Source organism: Crinia signifera, chromosome 6, assembly GCF_055691185.1.
Source record: "Crinia signifera chromosome 6, ASM5569118v1, whole genome shotgun sequence".
Classification (NCBI taxonomy): Eukaryota; Metazoa; Chordata; class Amphibia; order Anura; family Myobatrachidae; genus Crinia; species Crinia signifera.
The window spans coordinates 268,443,045-268,463,750 of NC_139222.1; the positions used below are offsets into that span (position 1 = coordinate 268,443,045).

At 47.3% G+C, this 20,706-nt stretch overlaps 2 protein-coding genes across 6 annotated transcripts in view; one reads left to right on the top strand and one right to left on the bottom strand.

Moving 5' to 3' along the window:
* The window catches only part of CNNM1 (cyclin and CBS domain divalent metal cation transport mediator 1), a 51,084-nt gene extending 42,031 nt beyond the window's left edge, over nt 1-9,053 (bottom strand). The window contains exon 1 of one of the 2 annotated variants that reach the window (XM_083149562.1): nt 7,555-9,053. In XM_083149562.1, coding sequence (XP_083005688.1) covers nt 7,555-8,953 — 1,399 coding nt within the window. In that variant the 5' untranslated portion in view covers nt 8,954-9,053. The remainder of the gene's footprint in view (nt 1-7,554) is intronic. The other variant, XM_083149561.1, reaches the window with a different exon arrangement.
* Nucleotides 7,946-20,706, top strand: part of HPSE2 (heparanase 2 (inactive)) — a 333,369-nt gene continuing 320,608 nt past the window's right edge. For 3 of the 4 annotated variants that reach the window (XR_014444637.1, XM_083149563.1, XM_083149565.1), the window contains exons 1-2: nt 7,946-8,239; nt 12,316-12,464. The gene's annotated coding sequence lies outside the window, so the exon portion shown is untranslated. Of the gene's footprint in view, nt 8,240-8,375; nt 9,191-12,315; nt 12,465-20,706 lie in introns of those variants that run through there. The other variant, XM_083149564.1, reaches the window with a different exon arrangement.

A 20,706-nucleotide genomic window follows, 5' to 3' on the forward strand; every position in this document is an offset into this window, starting at 1 on the left:
CCTCACGGATTCCGGCTGTCCCCTTCCCCCCTCATGTACCTTTTGGTGGCGGAAGCGTTAAATTGGCGCGATTTGCGCCATTTCGGTGGAGAGGGCGGGGCTAAATATGCAAAGCGCACATATTTAGCCCCGCCCCCTCATCGGAGACCCGCGTATTGCGGGGTTCTCCCGGAGAGGAGATTGTAAAAGTCGGCAACCCTGTGCTATTGGTAGATTTCATTACAAATTCAGGAAAGGGGATACATTTGTGTTGAAGCAGACCTTTGTTCAATCTTTACACGATACCATAGTTACACACAAACAAAGCCTGATTCAGAGGTGGATGTAGTCATGACAAGCAGTGTTTTAAGTCTGGGTATGCAGCCGAGTCTCACTGCACAATGTCCCATGTTTACCACTCAAAGACATATATATCAAAATGGCAAGCAGACAGATGCAATTTGAGTGGGCATTTTTGGGTGGCAAAAGGGGGATTGAGAAAGCAAACATGCAGTTCACCGTGCCCGCTCGCACCAAGCGTCTGCACATGTGCATAACTGCGCATGCACAGACACTAAAGATTGGTCTCCTGTGCGAACGCGCGGGGGGAACCGATTAAATCAGAATAACCCCCTTGATCTCAGGACAAATTTGTTCTCAAAATGGGTAAATCCATGCTGTACTGCACGTTGGACAAATGTAACATGTGCAGAGAGTTAGATTTGGATGGGTTATATTTTGTGCAGGGTAAATACTGTCTGCTTTATTTTATACACTGCAATTTAGATTTCAGTTTTAACACACCCAAATCTAATTCTCTCTGCACATGTTACATCTGCCTCATCTGCAGTGCAGTATGGTTTTTGCCCATTTTGAGAACAAATTTGTCCAGCGATCAGGTCTGAATTAGGCCTTATTTACTACTATTTTACACATTTTAATGAAATGCTTTTAGGGGTGGATTCAAAGCTTCTAAAAGTGAAAAGTTGCGGTGCTGCTCATAGCAACCAGTTAGATTATATCATTTTATTGGATATGATAAATGATTGCTAGGTGACTAGGCAACACCTCCATTTTTACAATCTTTCGTAAATCTACTCCTTGTGGAAGGGATTGCTGCATGGGAAAATGTTTTAGTGTCACTCCCGGAGCTTTATAATGGATCTGAAATTTTCACTGCATGGATTAAAACTAATTTATAGCGTGTAAACACCATTATAGATATCGCGCAAATTGCTGGTCTTGCTCCATTTTAAATGTATGCTCTCATCCTACAGTGTTGACTGACTTGTCCTCTTACTTCACATCCAAAATTGGCTCATATGTCAGGACATCTCATCCCACCAGACCCTTAACAACCTTTTCCCGACCATTCCTCCTGCCAACCCTGACTTCCTTTCCCCCTATATTTAGAGAAGTTAGGGCCCTCATTTAGTCCTCCCTCTCCACTTAACCCTATCCCCTCCCTACTACTCCGATACCTTTCTACTTTCTGCATGTTCCCATCCTGCCCACCTCCTGTCTCTCATTCTCACCAGGAATTATCCCTTATGCATTCAAGCATATCCTTCTCCTTGATCCGAGCAATCTCTCTCTCCACTGAAACTATCCTTACATAAGTCTGCAATTACCTCTTTGCTGTAAAGTATAGAGCCACTATACTATGCTTATTCGCCTTGACCTCTCAGCTGCTTTTGACACAGTGGACCACTCTCTCCCCTTGCATATCCTTCACGGTCTGCGCAATACTGTGCTCTACTGGCTCCTACCTCTCTGTCTACTCTCATGACTCCACCTCCCCCAACTTCCACTAACAGAAGGTATCCTACAAGGTTTTTCTCTTGGACTTCTCCTTTTCTCTCTTTCTACGTGAAAACTTTAGACATAAGACTCTGCATAAGATTATAGGTCAGGTTTAGCCACAAAGCAGCTAAACCCGACCAAAATAACAAGTGCAATGCTAAAGATCCCATTTGAGTGCTCAAACGGGTCTCGGTTTGCTGATTTCAGCTCGCCACCCCCAGGAGATGCAAGCTGAAATACCGGCACCTGCAGATCCCACCCAAATGGAGCTACAAAATAATAATTACATTGTACGCCATCTGCTGGCTGCCGTGGGGAAAACAATGAAATTCTCCCCAGTATATCCTGTTTAGGTAAACTACTTTCATTATCATATGTAGATTAAGGATACTGAAATCTACCTTTCCTCCCCCACTTACTTGTAACTCCAATGGCCCCTCTGCTATGTCTTCTTGAAAATCTCAACAACATCTTAAAAACTCAACATGTCTTAAGATGGGTACACTAAAACCTACACTGTTAGTGTCCCTTGAGGACCATGGTTGGGAATGCCTTCCACGGGTGAAGGACGGGGTCCCGAAAGTCATTTACCCGACGTCGGGATCCCGACTGTTAAAACATCAACAGACGGGTTCCCAACGGCCACCGGCTATTCTCCCTCGTGGGGGTCTACGACCCCCATAGAGGGAGAATAGAACAGGTGGTAGCGTACCGTGCCTGCCGCGTGGCGAGCACAGCGAGCCCGCAAGGGGCTTTGTTGCGCTCGCCATGCTGTCTTAGTCCGGCCAGTCGGAAACCTGAAGTCGGGCTAATAAATGTCTGAACCCTATACCACATCCCCCCCCCTTAGAAAGTAAGTTGTCAGGTGCAGGGTACTCTCCTCTCATTTGCTGTTCCTACTTTTAGACTATCATCCACTGCTCCATACAGCATCTAACCCTGTTTCTGCCACATTATGCTTATTTAAAGTGTCATATACGCTGATGAAGCAATGCTTATATACCATGTACTTGTTCTGCATTGTCTTGTACTGTAAGTAATTTTTTACAGTATGTATTATGTAATGCACTGTGGAAAACTTGTGGTGCCATACTGTGTATATATGCAGCAGTCAGAAAAGCAACAACAGCTTTCCCCCCGATAATAAGACACTGTCTTATTTATTTTTTCGGTCCAAAAAACACCATAGAGCTTATTTTCGGACTAGGTCTTATTTTAATTAACATTGACAGTAATTTCAATAATGCATGCACGCTAGCGTCATTCACAGAAAACGAGGGGAGGGTCTGCGCTGACTGTGAGACGCTGCAGCTGTGATTAAATACCAGTTAAATCAATAATGGCAGCATACATTTGATGTGGGTGGGGGCGGAGCTGGGAGCATTGTAGTGTAGCGCAGGGACCGGGCAAAATGGAGACTTTAGCTAGGTCTTATTTTCAGGGAAGGGCTTATTTTGGACCGTTCTGCAGAATTAAGGGTAGGTCTTATTATCGGGGAAACATGGTAGTGTTTAACATGGTAGCACCAGCTTATAGCTCTTTACTTATCACAAAACATCTGCCATCTCGACCACGCCGCTCTGCACAAGATCTGCGTCTCTCTTCTGCACGGATCACTAGCTCCCATTCACTATTACAGGACTTTCATCGGGCTGCTCTTATCCTATAGAATGCCCTTCCACGCAGAATAAGAATCTCTTCTAGCCTCCAAACTTTCAAGTGTTCCCTGAAAACTCACCTCTTCAGGCAAGCCTATCATATTTAAGTTCTACACGTATAACCCTCTGAGGCACTTATGTATTATATAGCTTCCCTTCTGGACCTGTAACTTGGTGGGACTGCTATGCTATTACTGATGCCTGTCCTTGTGTTTCCCTCCTATATACCTATAGATTGTAAGCTTGCAGCAGGGCCCTCCTACCACCAAGTCTGTCTATTGTTACCAAGTTTGTTTTATCACTGTCTACTATTGTAAAGTGCTGCACTATATAAGCAACTGTAAATAAATAGTGTTATTAGCCAGATGACAATTGTAGACATTAGCCGTGCTATATACATGCTACAACTTCATTTTCCATTCCCTATAATTTCCCACTAGTAACCCTCCCCATTAATTTACTGTTCATCCCCCAGTGTCCAAAACCCATCATAACAGGTTCATCGTCCATGATTTTTACACTGGGCAGTCATCGCAGGCTCAGAGTGGCCAAAGACTTACTTAGCAGTGCGATAGACAAAGGCGTATCAGGCCCATAGCTGACATCCCACACCCTCCCCTAAAGCGCTCAGGCGTGCCTAGCATTTTCCTGGACACTACAAGCGATTTTCCTGGACATGTCTGCGGTTTCTTAACACTTCCACTAAACCGCCGGTTTACACCCCAGACTCCTACTTCTTGTCAATCACTTTGTGAACAGCGTGTGAATCGAAAGAGTAGCAGGATTTCATCACAGGATGGCCTCACGCATGTATACTACGGGCCGTACGCACACGCAGTGTTTCAATAATCAACCGTTGTGCGAATTTGCGGGCCTGTGATCAGGTCAAGTGTTTCACCTCTAAATTACACTGACACAAGCCACCGGGATGCCGCAGGCTGTTATTCTGTAGTTATTCATATGCAAATACAGTGAGTGGACACCAATGGGTCAATTCTTTAGATTGTAAGCTCTCGCGGACAGGGCCCCTTTCCCTCATGTGCTTTTCTTTGCTTACTTAAACCATCTTCAATTTTTCCGCCACCATGATACTTATTTCAGTGTTGTCGGCTGCCACAGCTTTGGTACACCAACTTGACATAAGACAGAGGTCCTGGCCACTCCAATAGGCATCCCAGACCATTTGCCATTCCTCTCTGAAGTTCTCATCCAAATCCATCCAGTGGAAGGCCCTGAACATGCTCACCATGCCCATGGTGTCCTTGGCATACACCTCTTTTTTTCCCCTTAAACCCCATGTCCTCTACCCCCTCTATGTTATGCCATATCTTGCTTCCCTAACCCACTTTGTGCAAAGGCTGGACCCCTTTTTGGGCCCTCGGGACCCACATGGGGTCGAGAAGATCTTAGTGGTAATCAAGACACCTCATGTTGGTTTCATCCAAATGCATACCAGACAACAAATATGTAAGAGATCATGGCTCTGTGGACGCTGCTCCTCACACCATATAACTCGCAGTCTGTGGCTTCCTGCTACCTCCATTCCCTTCCTCATATTAGGTCACTGCCACATGCAGCCCTGGCCTTACTGACATATAATGCATCTCCTGATATACTATACTATGTACTACTAGGGACCCTGCTCCTCCCACTCTAATTCTATGGCTTCCTGCTGCTTCCATTCCCCTCATCACATCAGGTCACTGCCCCTGTCAAATTATTTAGTTTCTTATATAGCGCAACACATCATGTATCTCCTGATATACTCTGTGCTGCTGGGGGACACTGCTCCTCCCAATATATAACTCTAAAGGTCCATACACACCGGGTGACTACGCCCAGCCTGTATGGACAGCGATGACCGCTGTCATCGCTGCGGGGAAAGCCCCTCAGTGCATACTCACTGAGCGGCTTTCCCCCTGCCCGGCGCCGAAGGAGGGGGGAGGACGGCATTGCATAGCGGAACGCGATGCAAAACTGTCCTGAAAGCTGCTCATCTGAGATGAGCGGCTTTCCCGGCGATGTTGCGGGAGCGCGCAGCAGCACTCGCCGGGCCATACACAATGGGCGGCTTTGAGCTGAAAGACGCTCAAATCTGCTGTTGAGCGACTTTCAGCTCAAAGTCGCCCAGTGTGTATGGGCCTTTAGTGAGTGGCTTCCCGCTACCTCAATCCCCTTCCTCACATGTCACTGCCACAGGCAGCCCTGTCCTCACTGACATATCACACAGGATTAAACATTAATATCAGTCATTTTGATTTTTTTTACGTCACCCCCTTCCTAGGTGTGTCTTACACCCACAGTATTTTTTCCCAGATTGTAAGTCATATGGGTACCAGGTTTGGAGCAAATTGCTCCAGGCATTCCAGAGTTAAGATGGAACATACATACATCTATATACACTGTTTACATACATATACAATTAAAAAATAAAAAGATTTGCGGTGGTTGTTTGAACCTAGGCACAAGCTGGGTGCCGGACGGCTCCCCGACAGTCGGGATTCCGACAGTCATTCCTCCGACGTCGGAATCCCGACTTCTCCCTCGTGGGGGTCCACGACCCCCATAGAGGGAGAATAAAATAGGTGGCAAGCGCAGCTTGCCACCGTGCCCACAGCGTGGCGAGCGCAGCGAGCCCGCAAGGGGCTTCATTGCGCTCACCACGCTGTGCAGTCGGGATTCCGACGTCTGACTAATGACTGCCGGAATCCCGACTGTCGGGAAAATATACCACACCCGCACAAGCCACCTGAAAGCAGCAACACTGCACTTACAAAATACCATACATAGGCATCTGTTAATAATTGAACATAAAACAGGCAGAAGAAATTGCAGTTAATGAAGATGCAACTACTGGTGCAACGGTGGTGACAGCACAAGTGAATGTACCAGGGAACAAACATGCAGGCTGAACAGTGAACAGGAAACAGATCATACAACGGAATGAGCCGGTTAGGGGAATGCAGCTGCTCTGTGATCATTAGAGCATGGTTCATGCTGATAAAATAGCAGCAGAAAGATGTTGAGGATAGGAAAGAGCCTGGTGATGATGAATGCGTTGCGAACAGCAGGTGCAGGATGAACCTAGGTAGGGAGTGAGTGATGCAAGACAGAAATACTGAATGTAAAACAGAACGGATGCTGAGGATGCAGTAGGGGACCAGACTTATGCAGATGATGCAGGGAGAACATTATTACATAAACTGATGCTGGATTTGTAGGAAGGAACCAGCCAAAGTGATGCTGGGAATGTAGAAACCATCCTGACTCTACAGTAGATGGGTGTTGGGAATACAGCAGAGAAACAGCCAATTACAGAATATAGAGGGATGCTGCTAATGTAGCAAGGAACAAGCCTAGTAATACACTGACGCTGGGAATATGGCAGGGCACCAGCATGATTACTATATATAGAGATATGCTAACACTGTAGCAATGAACCAGCCTAATTGTAAATTGATACTGGGAAAGTAGCATGTAATTAACCTGGTTATATATTGTAGATAGCTGCTGGAAATATAGAAGGTAACCATCCCGATTATTGAAATAAATAAATAAATATATATACTGTGAATGTAGCAGGGTGCCAGCATCTGGTGATGTACTATGGAACCAGCATGGTTATAGACAGGGATGCATCAAAGGTATGCAGCAGGGAACCAAGCTAGTCAATGTAGTATGGAACCAGCATGGTTATAGACAGGGATACAAGGCATGTATCATACGGAAGCAGCAGGGAACTAAGCTAGTCAGAGAGATGCTGGGGATACAGCACTAACCATAGTCATATAGAGGGATGCAGCAAGCCTCCAGAACGCTGATATGAGGATGTAGCAGGGAAACAGCCTGGTTATACAGAATGATGTACAGTGGGATGTAGCACAGAACCAGAATAGAAGGGATGCAGTGCAATCAGCGACAGAGCAGCCCGGTGATACAGGAGGGTTGCAGGACAAGCAGCCCGGTGATATAGGAGGGGTGCCGGATAAGCAGAAGGGACCAGCCCGGTGATACAGGAGGATTGCAGGACAAGCAGCCCGGTGATACAGGAGGGATGCAGGACAAGCAGCCCGGTGATATAGGAGGGGATGCCGCCGGCCCCGACCGCTCTCACCCTTCTTGAACTCCTCCAGCACGGCGTCCAGGCGGGTGTCGTTGAAGACGCAGTGCAGCGGGCGGTGGTAGAAGCGGGTGACTGTCTGTAGCGGGGTGCAGTCGTCCGGGTCGACGAAAGCCAGGTCCTTGACGAAAAGGATGTCGACGATGTTGGCCCTGTCGTCGCCCTCGTAGACGGGTATCCGGGTGTAGCCGCTGCGCAGAATCTCCGAGACGGTGGCGAAGTCCAGCAGGGCGTCGGAGCGCAGCATGAAGCAGTCCCCCAGGCCGGTGAGCACGTCCTCCACCACCTTGGTGCGGAGCTCCAGGGCGCCCTGGATGATGTTCAGCTCCTCCTTGACCAGGTCGTTGTAGGGGTCGGCCGCCCGCAGCATCTCCAGCAGCTTCTCGCGGGTGTAGCTGGTGCTGATCTCCTGGCGCAGCGCCCAGTCCAGCAGGCGGCTGAGCGGGTAGCAGACGGGGAAGGCGGCGGCCATGAGCAGGCGGGTGAGGCAGACGGCGCGGGAGGCCACGGCCAGGCCGTGCCGGGCGCACAGCGAGTAGGGCGCTACCTCGCCTCCCAGGAAGACGCAGCCGGCACACAGCAGCACGGCCAGGCCGGGCTCCGCGGGGAAGGAGGCGCACAGCCAGCCGGCCAGGGCGGCGTTGGACAGGGTGTTGCCCAGCAGCAGGGTGCAGAGCAGGTAGGAGCCGCGGCCCCGCACCGACTGCACCCGCCGGGCCTGCTCCTTCTCCGCCGGCGAGCCGCTGTTCTGCAGCACCCGCAGCTCCACCGGGTCCAGGGAGAGCAGGCTGAGGCGCAGGCCGCTGAACAAGGCGGAGGCGGCGAGCAGCAGCAGCGAGAGTAGCGCCCGCAGCCAGGCCGGCGTCCCCTCCGGATCCTCCCGCACCTCCAGCGCGAAGTGCTCCCCGCCGTGGTGCTCCCACTGCCGCCCGTCATAGGCGCACAGGGAGAACAGCTTCCCCCGCTCCCCCTTCCGCAGCTCCCGGGCGCGCACCTCCACCACCGCCGCCGAGCCTCCGGGGGACGAGGGTTGCAGGGGGCCCAGCACCTCCACCCCCGACGCCCAGGAGGACTCGTCGTGGCACGGGTCGCCCCCGGAGCCCCCAGGACGAGGCTCCTCGATGAAGACCAGCCTAGGGGCGCCGCTGCCGTTAGTGGGCGGGTGCTGCAGCTGCTGGGCCGGCAGCGGGGGCTGGAAGTACAGGCGCAGGGTGAAGCGGGTCCCTTCGGCGGCCCGCAGTGTGCCGCCCTCCAGGGATACACGGCCGCTCAGTGTGTCCTCCGGGCGGAGGCCGAGCAGCCGGGTGGACGCGGGACGGGGAAGGAGCGGGAGCAGCAGGAGGACCGTGCCCGGGCCGCAGCACCACCACCAGCCGCCGCTGCCACCGGCCATTCCCGAGTCCTCCTCCCCGCTGACAGACCGCTGAGCTCCGGGCGGGGGCTCTGCCTCTGACTGACACTGACAGACTGACTGCGCGGGGAAGCGGTTGCGGTGGGGAGCGCGAGGCCCCGGAGACGCGCCATTGGCCAGAGCGCTGACCACCTGGCCAGTGACGCGCTGGGGTGGGCGGGGGCCATCACGTGGAGCCGTTATGCAAGAAAAGGCGGGAGGAGGAGGAAGATGTGTGAGGTAAAGATGAGCTGGAGTGGTACTATGCTATATATGCCGATGCTATATTTACTAAAAAGTCATGTTGCCCATAGAAACCACTGAAATTCTTGGATGCATTAGAGAAATTATATAATTTAATCACTGCTACGAGCAACATAATCTATTTTCATTTTCAGAAGCTTTACTAAATTTACCCCCTGGAGTGACCTGAAAGGTCCACTCTACTGTGTCTAGGTAGACATTCAATAGATCAACAGCAAAAGGTCAACATGCAATAGGTCGATACAAGCAAAAAAATTGATATGGAAGAGGTCGACATGATTTTTTTTGCATGATTTTTTGGTGTCAATGTCTACCCCAGTTGACGTGGACCACCAATTAGTGAAGAGTGTACGCTCACATGGCTCCCTTCGCTCGCTATCATAAATGCCTGGTAAATTGGTGCGCTGGCGCTTTGCTCGGCACACTTTACCGTTCCCAACTGTAGTCCACATGGCTAAAAAGTCCACAATAAGAAAAAATTGTGAAGAACATGTCGACCTTTTCATGTGAAGACCATTGCCATGTGGACTTTTTAATTGTGTCGATCAAAGACCTTTTGTCAATGTCAACTTAGTGCATGTTGACCTTTTGTCTGTGTCGACTCTGGTATTGATCTATTGATTGCCTATCTAGACACTATAATCCTTTCAACCGCTTCCCATACCTCAGAAATTTGGCTTTTGAGAGTACAAGTAATTATCTCCTTTTCAAATGTCTCTGGAGGGTGTAAAACATGGCTAACAGATAACACATAGATCTATATAAATTAGTTGGGTTGGTTTTAGTTTTCTCAGTTATTGTTCCCAGTGTCCCAGTGGGTGCCAGGCATGCTTGACTTTTATTATGTAAGTGGTTGGCCCAAGATGCATTTTTGGAAAAAGTTGGAAATATTGGCAGATATAGAATATCCCCGTAAGTCTGAACAGTGTGACCTGGGATTTTACTTTGGGGACATACCTAGAAGCCGATATGCCATTCAGGGCTGCCTGGAGGGGAAAGGGTGTCCTGCAGTTGTCCGTGCTGCAGTGTAGAGAAGTAGCAGGGGCAATGTAGTGAGGGTTACGGAGGAGATTGTGGACAGTGTAGGAGAATGTGGGGGAGTGGTACAGAATCAGTTTTGAGAATTCGTTGAATGTTGCTTATGTCTTTGAAATACATAACAGAAAGAATATATGCACTTAATTTGGCGCATTCCCCATAAAAATATGTTCTGTTGCTTTAATATGGGTAACACAATTTTTATTTTACAGGTACAGTGACATAATAAAAAGTGAAATCAAACATATAATAAAAACATACATGATTTCTCATCCTGATGGTAAATTGCGGTGGGTTTATGCTCAAAAAAGCAAAGTGTTCCGAGCCAGAATTGCTCGGCACCACCGCAGTAACTTGAAAGGTCCGAATCCACAAAGTTCTAGTGCGTCCAAAGAGTGTGTCCAATCAAAGAGCAAGAATATTTGAACATTCTCATCAGTCCCTGCCCCAGTGGAGTTTACAATCTATATTCCCTACCACATATACAGGCACACACATTCTAGGGTTAATTTTGTTAGGAGCCAAATAACCTACTAGTATATTTTTGGATTGTGGAAGGAAACCGGAGTACCCACAGTAAACCCATGAAAGCATGGGGAGAATAACAAATTTCACACAGTTAAGGCCCTAACACACTGGGCAATATTCAGCCGAAAGCCGCTCAAAACACCAAGTTTGAGCTGCTTTCAGCTCAAAGCCGCCCAGTGTGTATGGCCTGGAGATGAGCGGTGATAAGCTCTCCCGCATCATCACGGGAAAGCTGCTCATTTGCTTGTATTACCAGCAGATGAGCGGCTTTGTGGACAGCTTTGCATAGCGCTGCTGTGTGGCAGTAATGATAACCATTACACTGTCCTATTACATACGTTTTCCTTACATAAATTAATCATCCAACGTCATCTGCAGCTATTTAACAGATATAAAATCCCTATCCTGTAGGAACTAAGATGAAAGGTCTATTAAAGATGGGATTTTGCCCATAGCAACCAATCAGATTATATTTCTTATTAATTTAGTACCTTCTAGAACAGGGGTGTCAAACTCAAATTCATCGGGGGCTGCATCAGCAGTTTGGTCACCCTCAAAGGGTTGTATCTGTAGGCCCCCTGTATAATTATAATGCCATGACACCACAGGCTGCTCCCCCTGTATAATATAAAATGAATGCCATGACACCACAGGCTGCTCCCCCTGTATAATAATGCCATGACACCACAGACTGCTCCCCCTGTATAATATAATAAAAGTAATGCCATGACACATAAATGATTATACAGGAGGAGCAGCCTGTGGTGTCATGGCATTATTATTATTATACACGGGGACACCTCAGGAAACAGCAGATATATATATATTTTTTTATTGTGAGTGTGATCCTCATCCTCACTTACTGTTTCTCCGTCTGTCCTGCAGCTGCTGCGGCTTCCAGCTTTTCTTCACTGCTTGCTGCGGCCACACTGTCCCTGACTCCCGGTCCAGCTTCCCTGCCTGCTCCTACTTCTCTACAGACGCATGGGCGGGCGGCGTCATCGTCATGACGTCCCCACCCAGTGTCTGTCACTGCCGGGCATCAGAGGGAACAGGCAGCCGGGCCCTCCTCCACGTAGCCGTGGAGGCCGGCGGCCATGTTTCTGTAGCCGCATACATATGTGCCTACAGGAACATGGCCGCCGACAGTGGAGGAACAGGTAAGGCGGCCGCGGTGGGGTGGGTGAGAGGAGGTGGCCTAGGCAGGAGCTGGGACACACTGCCCTGCTTGCTATCTCCTCGCGCGGGCCACATGACGAGGTCTGGCGGGCCGGATTTGGCCCGCGGGCCTTGTGTTTGACACCCGTGTTCTAGAAGATTATAGATATAATATGATTGGTTGCTATGGGCCACATCCCATTTTCAATAGAACTCCCATCTTAGAAATTGTACCCCTAAGAGTCCTCATCAACAAAAAAAATCACCTATAATGACATTTCCCAGCATGCCCTGCAACGCTTCCTATACTCTCATCGTTTTGTGTAAGTAAATAATCCATCTCTGACATCAGGCATTCTTCCTGTATTTTATGATAGTTGAAAGTCAGTCCCATAGGACAGGGAAAAGTCACCAACAACCTGCTGCTGCTGCTTTCAGTCAGACACGTTGAATAGCCACTAGATGCTAGAACCAGACAGAAAGGTCACCTTTTGGAAACACCACTAGCAACGGGGAAAGAATACAGGTAAATGGACAAAATTTGATTGATTTTGTTGGTAACATTTTTATGTGGAGATATACTTGTCAATATTTCCCTCCACTGTGCTTGTCTTGCCTGTAACCATCCAATCTGTAAACATGATAAACAATGGTAGGTCAACAGTGTCTTGCTAGGGATGGCCATCGTTGCCATTGCCATCGATGGCAATAGTGCAACTGGCCATCGATAGTGCTAAACTATGCAATGGATGACAATCGATATTTGTACATATTGATGCACATCCATTGTGTTTGACTGATTGGCCTGTGGGCCAATCAAAAATGGGGGCGGGGGCTTCGCGGTTGTCAGGGGCGGAGCTATGCTCGGTATACCGGCACTTAAAAAAAAGCAAAGCATTGTTTTGCTGTGCCATCGATGGAGGGAAACCATCTGGTTCTCCATCAATGGTCGATGGCCATCCCTATGTCTTGCACAAATAAAGTCCAACAGTCACATATAACTCCCAAGAATCATTCTCTTATGTTCAAATCCTCATGGATCCGCAGGAAGACCAGTAGCACATATGAAAAAAAAATATATATATATATATATATATATACATATACATATATATATATATATATATATATATATATATATATATAAAGCAATCCAGAGCACTCACCACTTTTTGTAAATTCAAAGATTCTTTATTTCTCCATCAGTGCCAATGCCGACGTTTCGGACCTATGGAGGCCCTTACTCATGGCTCTGCTTACACTTCCTGCAACAGACAGGAAGTGTATGCAGAGCCATGAGTAAGGGCCTCCATAGGTCCGAAACGTCGGCATTGGCACTGATGGAGAAATAAAGAATCTTTGAATTTACAAAAAGTGGTGAGTGCTCTGGATTGCTTTTACTTGGATTTTGTACCACGGAAATTTTTCTATGGGAGAGTGGAGCACCCCATGATATAAATTGGATGAACTGTGAGTGCAATATAACTGGTTGTGGATATATATATATATATATACACCACAATCAGTATGGATGAAATTTTCACCGGGATACGGTCACTAGGTAGACACCACTAGGTCGACTTGCATGAAGGTTGACATGAGCTTAGGTCGACACAAGCATTAGGTTGACATGGGGAAGGTCGACAGTAAAAAGGTCGACATGGGGTTTTCCACTTTTTTTGTGCCGACAGGCAGTAGTTCATGCCTTACCATCCACCAGGGCGTGATGGGAGAATCAAATAGTGTGCCGAGCGTAGCAAGGCACCGTGCCCGAAGCATGCCGATCACCGAGCCATGCGAGGGGACGCTGTGCTACTTTTCAATGTCCATGTCCATGACCCCCTATTTCGTCCAATGTAACTGTTCAAATAATGCCAGGCATACCTGCACGAGATCAGCCAGATAATTTCTCCATTTATGTGGCTTACCAACCTTTTGAACTCACTGTAACATCCTTCTATACTCCACTAGATGGTACCCTTCTCCAAGTCTTTAGCAGAATACAAGAATAAATACTAACCTGCTTTCTGTACTCATTGTGATCTAAGAACAGCTCTTTTGTATGATAGGATTGTCCATTTATACAATTGCTTCTAGTCCAGAGGGCTATAATTCTTGGAGTAAGATACAGTGGAAAGAAATAAAGTAACAACCATGTCATGTCACAGGGAGAGTTTTTGATTTTTTTTTGTGATCTCATATGCATCTACCTTTGGTAATGGTCCCTGAATGGAAATCAACATGGGTATATTGGGCGCACAGTGTTTCCAATTGTTGGGCAGAATGGGGCAGGTCTTGCCAATATATATTTATTTATTATTTATTTATTTGCAGTTTCTTATATAGCGCAGCAGATTCCGTTGCGCTTTACAATAGTAGACAGTGATAAAACAAACTGGGTAACAGACAGACTTGGAGGTAGGAGGGCCCTGCTGCAAGCTTACAATCTATAGGGATATAGGAGGGAAACACAAGGACAGGCACCAGTAATAGCATAGCAGTCCCACCAAGTTACAAGTCCAGTAGAGAAGCTATATAATACATAAGTGCCTCAGAGGGTTATGCGTGTAGAACTTAAATATGATAGGCTTGCCTGAAGAGGTGAGTTTTCAGGGAACGCTTGAAAGTTTGGAGGCTAGCGGAGAGTCTAATTGTGCATGGAATATATATATATATATATATATATATATATATATATATTCGGTATTATTGTGCACACACATCAAACAATCCAGCAACATTGGGGTGCTCCTCCAGTGTACCGTGTCAGGTAACCACATATAAAGAGAAACAATAATCCGTAAGAAATCATGGAAACGAGTCATCGGAGACAAAAACCTCAGAAGCTACAGTACATCAATAATGTCTGCCAGCCTGCCCCATTGATATAGCTTGCATGGTTTTTGTCCCCGAATTTTAAGGGTTACAGTCCCCCATGTTGACTTTTTGACTGTTGACCTTCCCCATGTTGTCCTAATGCATGTGTCGACCTAATGCCCTGTCAACCTAACCCATGCAGACCTTCAGTCATGTCGACCTTCATACATGTTGACCTAGTGGTGTCGACCTCTCCCTCTCTCTATCTAAAACCAGAACACAAATATAGGAAGATCTCTGCAGGGACATACAGGTGTTATTACTTGTTATTTATATTCTGCTAATAGCTGTTTTTTGTATTCTGCTCCTTAATTAAAAAAAAAAAAAAAAATTCCAATCCCATTTATACTATTATTGAAAATTCGGTACTTGTGTACTAGCACGGCGCCCATCGCATCACAGACCACAAGGCATGCGATGGTATGCTATGCGATGCGATGGCAGCCGATGTTATACAATTTTAAATTGTATACCATTGAATTGTATGGCATTGTATGCCATTATATCGCATATACAATGGTATGCGATTTAAAATTGTATAAGCACCCTAAAGGGTTTTCCCATGTTAAAAGTGGCCCCTATAAGTTAATTAAACGTGTTGGGTGCTTACTATGTTAAAAGCACCCCCAACGGCACCCCCACTATCAACGCCAACCCGAAGCGTGGCGAGCGCTGTGAGCCCACGAGGGGCGGCGGTACGCGTCCTACAACCTTTTCATACCCCCACTATCCATGTCGGTGTGGAGTCGATTCTATATAGTGTGGCGAGCGCAGCGAGCCACCAAGCCCGAAGTGTAGCGAGCCCCGCGAGGGGACGCGGAAAACATGTAAAGTAATAAGCGGCCGCTCGCCACGCTTCGGGCTCGGTGGCTCGCTGCGCTCGCCACACTATATAAAATCAACTCCACGCCACCGTGCATAGTGGGGCTATGAAAAGGTCGTAGGACGTGTACTGCCGCCCCTCGCTTCGGGTTCACGTTCATAGTGGGAGTGGCGTGGGGGTGCATTTAACATTGTAAGACCCATTAGGGTGCTTATACAATTAAACATCGTATAGGGGGCTTATACAATTTTAAAACGCATCGCAGTGCATCGGGTGTATGCCATGCGATGCGATTATATGTCGTGCGACCAAATATCGTGGGCGCCGTGCTAGTACACAAGTACCGAAAATTCTTATTTATTTTTTAGTGACAGCTGGTAATAAAATAAGCATCGTATGAAACCTTTGGTACTTATGTAGTATCTGGGCGCCCGATTTAGAAATCGGGTCGGATCGGGCACATCGCATCGCATCGCATGCGACCAAATCGGATGCGATGCGATGCGATGGACCCGATTTTTCTATAGGATTCAATGTTAAAATGGTCTGAGTCCATTTTAACATAGAATTCAATGGGAAAAAGGGGTCCTTTTCATACCCCTACTATCCAAGTGGGCATGGAGTTGGATATAAACCAGTGGCGAGCGTAGCGAGCCACCGAGCCCGAAGCGTGGCGAGTGAAGCGAGCCCCGCGAGGGGACGGTATTCTGTGTCCCCTCACGGGGCTCGCTACGCTCGCCACGCTTCGGGCTCGGTGGCTCGCTACGCTCGCCACAGGTTTATATCCAACTCCATGCCCACTTGGATAGTAGGGGTATGAAAACGACCCCTTTTTCCCATTGAATTCCATGTTAAAATGGACTCAGTCCATTTTAACATTGAATCCTATGGAAAAATCGGGTCATCGCATCGCATCGCATGCGATATGGTCGTATGCGATGCGATGCGATATCGCATCGCATTGCATCTGATTGTATGCCTTAACTTAAGGCATACAATCAAAAAATCGGGCGCCCAGATACTACATAAGTACCAAACCTTTTTACTAGACAGATGAAGACTTTAGTGCACATGTATCTAAGGTTAGGTCTAGTTCCAAGTTGGAGAAAGGCCTTCTGATGTGACAGGGGGAGGAGCAAGGTCCGAACATGGGGGCCTAAATGGACCTTCACAGGTTAGCTTTTACTCGCCACTCTTTGGGTGCGATGGCTCGCTCCACTCTGCTTTACTAGTCACCTGGTTACTGAAGGCTATAGGTGGTGGTATGGATAGTGACAGTGCAAGGCTGTCTGCTTCCCCCAGTTCTATGTGATGAAATGTTCTCTGTAAAAAAGTAAAAGTCCCCATACACTAGTCCAGTTTGGGCCGAATTTACCCGATCCTGACAGGTCAGGCGAGAAAATGGCCCAAATCAGATGTGTTTGACATCCCATCAGGTCAGATGCTCGGTCCTGTGCGCATCTGACCGGAGTACCTCCCGGCGGCGGGGAACAGGGTCGCATGTGATACATTGCATGTGAAAGGGCCACATGCGATCCTGCTGCCTGAGAAGGATCCGGCCAGCTAAAGGGGGGCCGGATGGCCATACACTGCTGTGATACATCGCAGTAGTGTATGGCCAGCTTTAAGGTTCACATCATACTTGCTGACCTTTTTTTTATCCGGAGAGGAGACCCGACAGCAGCATGTCAGGGGGGCAGGACGGGCAGGCGTCATCAAACCCCGCCCCCATGACAGTCAAATAACGTAATTTGCAGGTCCCCGAATTGGGGGAGGGGCTAAATTGTCGATTTATGACATTTTAGCCCCGCCCCTCGTCGCAGACCCGCGAAAAACAGTAATTTTGTGCAGCAGGGAAGGGGTGTGTGAGGGCTGCCTGGCCAATGCGGGAGGATTGCCCACCTCCCTGGGGGGCTGGGAGGGGGACCCGATTTTCGGAAGCCTCCCGGCAATACCGGGAGGGTAGGCAAGCCCGGTTCACATCTATTCTTATTTTGCACCTTACACACTACATAAACACATGACCACCACATAAAAGTCAGTGCTGTCGTAGCTACCATCACATTGTAACATTTTGAAGCTGTGTTTATAATTTAGGATGTGGTAACACTATTTGTTATGGAGGAACATGCAGCACCAGCACAACAGATTGTTTTGTTAAAACAGAACACATGAAAAGTGCAGTGAAAATGTGTTTAATGCTTTTTATCCCAGTGCCTATGTGTGAACAGGCTTTAAAATCTCATTATTAATTAGGGAATATGGGTTTAATGATTGTGACTGTTAACATTTGGGAGATCTGGGAAATTTTTTTTATTAGCTTTTTGTTTAGATTGGTCGGAAACATTGCACAACACTATACATTTGAGGGGACCCATAACATCACACAAACACATTACATACAATGACATGAAACAGAAGGCAAAGATGTCTGTGCCCAAAAATCTCTACAATGTAATAAGTGTAATGGTGTGTACACACAGTAAAATTTGACATTAGATTTTGACTATATACTGTAGTCAAAATCGGATCGGGATCACATATACATCGAATGGAGATCGAACAGGTTTTTAACCTTTCAACCCTGATTCGATGCCGAAGCGGGCTCCCATTCAACAGAAATTGAATAGCGAAATAGACAGGGCAGCCAAGACTATATAATGCATATCGGATGTAGATTGTATGAATCAAATGCTGTTTTAATGCCTTGCGATTCATATGCGATTTGATTCCCGATGCGATCTGCACCAGCCAGCCAACAACCTTTTATTCAAATTTACAGCAGAGTCAAAATCAAAATTGAATAGTCTAAATTGCATGTAAATCGCAAGCGCATAGTGAAAGTACAATCGCTAAGAAATCGCACATGAGTTAACAAAAGTCGAAACAGCAGAAATCGAATGGCACAAATCGCATAGCAATCGAATAGGGTTTGAATTGCAAAGGAATCTCACCGTGTGTACACACCATTAGAATATATGCTAAAGAAGGCAGTAGAATGATCAGTGGTGGATTTAGGGATCAAGCCAACCCTATGCACAACTTTACTGGGTGTACACCTTTAGTTTTATTTCATTATTTGACATGATTGTGTTTTCCTGGCTACAGTGTGAAATGTGTGGTTTTATGAAGCAGATGAATAAACAGTAAGTGTCTGTGTCAGGGGTCAGTGCCTGGTGAATGAATCTACTTGCAATCCCCTCGCAAATTTGACAGACAGGAAGCAAGCATTTGGGGGTGGTATCCTGCATATTTCTGGGAGTGTCAGAAGAAACAAAGGTGTGCCCGAGCATTTTCAGGAAGGGTGTGTGATGTCCATGCCAGCCTCTATCAGCCTTTCTCTGTGAAGACTTGAGAAAAGGGTCAGTTATGCACCCATGCACAGACTGGGGAAATTATTAGATGGTGAATGAGATGCGAATGTATTTGCAGATGACATGCACTCAGCGATCCATTCGCAAATCATTCACAGCCTTGCACAGGGCGGGATTTTACTCTGTGGGGTGGCGGATAATTCGTTCATCGGGTCACGGGGGAGTCCGGGATTTCCTCTGTTGATGTCAGATGCTGGGCGGCTTGAGGGGTGGAGCCAAAGCGACAGTTAAAAATGGTGTGCCGCTTTGTTGCACACTCCCCCGTTGGCTCCGCCTCCCATACCGCCCATCGTCTGACTTCACAGAGGAAATTCCGCTCGGCTGCCCCCGGCGAATAGATCTCTCCTCAGCAGCACCGCAAGATAATTAATTGCGCCCTCTTGCCAGTGGTACAAAATTCTACCTATTGTGGTGGGGGTTGGGGGTTGAGGGGGGCGGCTGTGTTAAGGGGAGAGGGGGTAGATGCTGCTATCTGGGTCCTGGGGGAGAGGGGCATGGGGGTCTTTTCAGTACTGGGATTTTCTGTGCTGTAAGGATGTGTGGTAACTTGTCTTGACAAAAGCCCTCCAGTGGCTGAAACATCTACTACAACCTGAAAAAGTAAGATGTAAATTATCCAGAAAAGCAGAGTCGGCCCTAACTAATTTGATGCCCTAGGCAAAAATTGGATTGGTGTCCCCTAGCACCATTGCTAGTTCCGCTTCTGTCCCACCAAATCTAAATAAAGAAAGTCACAAACAAGCAACAAACATTTACCACACAATACGGATGGACAATAACCTTAGGACAAACCATATGCTGGTCATCTCCAGGTTTACTGCTGCTTTCTAGTTATAAGAAATTCTGGTTTTACATAATACTGTACTTTATATGTAAAACAAACCTCATATCATAATATTTATGTAAGATAGGAGTATATACTGTACGAATTTATCCCTATTAATGAACAAAGCTCTGCTATATTCAAAAATAAGCAACATGGCTTTCTACGTAATTGGACTTTCTATATATCAACACCACAGTGCACAGGCTAGATAACTATGTTAATACAAGTAACATAACTATTCCACATAATATATGATTCTGTATCATATAAGCTGTAGGGATGCAGTTACCATGTTTGCATTTCCCGATTGCTTACTAGGCACTAGGGGGGAAGTTAAACTTTTATTATTATTAGTTTTTTTTTCTTTTGGGGGGGGAGTAAAATTAGACCATGGGGGAGAGGTAGGGTTAGATATTAAAAGGGGCGGATCTAGACTTTATATTTAGGGAAAGCGGTGGCAGGGCCGCGTATTCCTCCGCGAATGTGGAAAAGGTGTCAAACAGACTCTGAGTTCAACATTATAGAAAACCCATCGCTCTTACTTTACCTGGGTGGCCTCGGTGTATTCCTCTGAAGTCGGCGGCCGCTGGCTGGCTTCTCCGAGTTGAAAAGAAACTGATCATGACTGCTGCACTTGATGCCGCCTGCGCCGCTGGAGCAGGAGGGGCCAGGAACATGACACACTGCTGTCCCTCCTCCTGGCTGGTTGCTGGCCGGGAGGTAGTTACAGCAGTGCCAGGGCCCCAGGGGAACTTGGGAACAGAACTCCGAATGCCGGTAAAGCTGCCGCCCCTAGGCATAGGCTGTCGCCCTCGGCAATTGCCTAGTATGCCTATACCTTGGGCCGCCTCTGCAGAAAAGTACCATT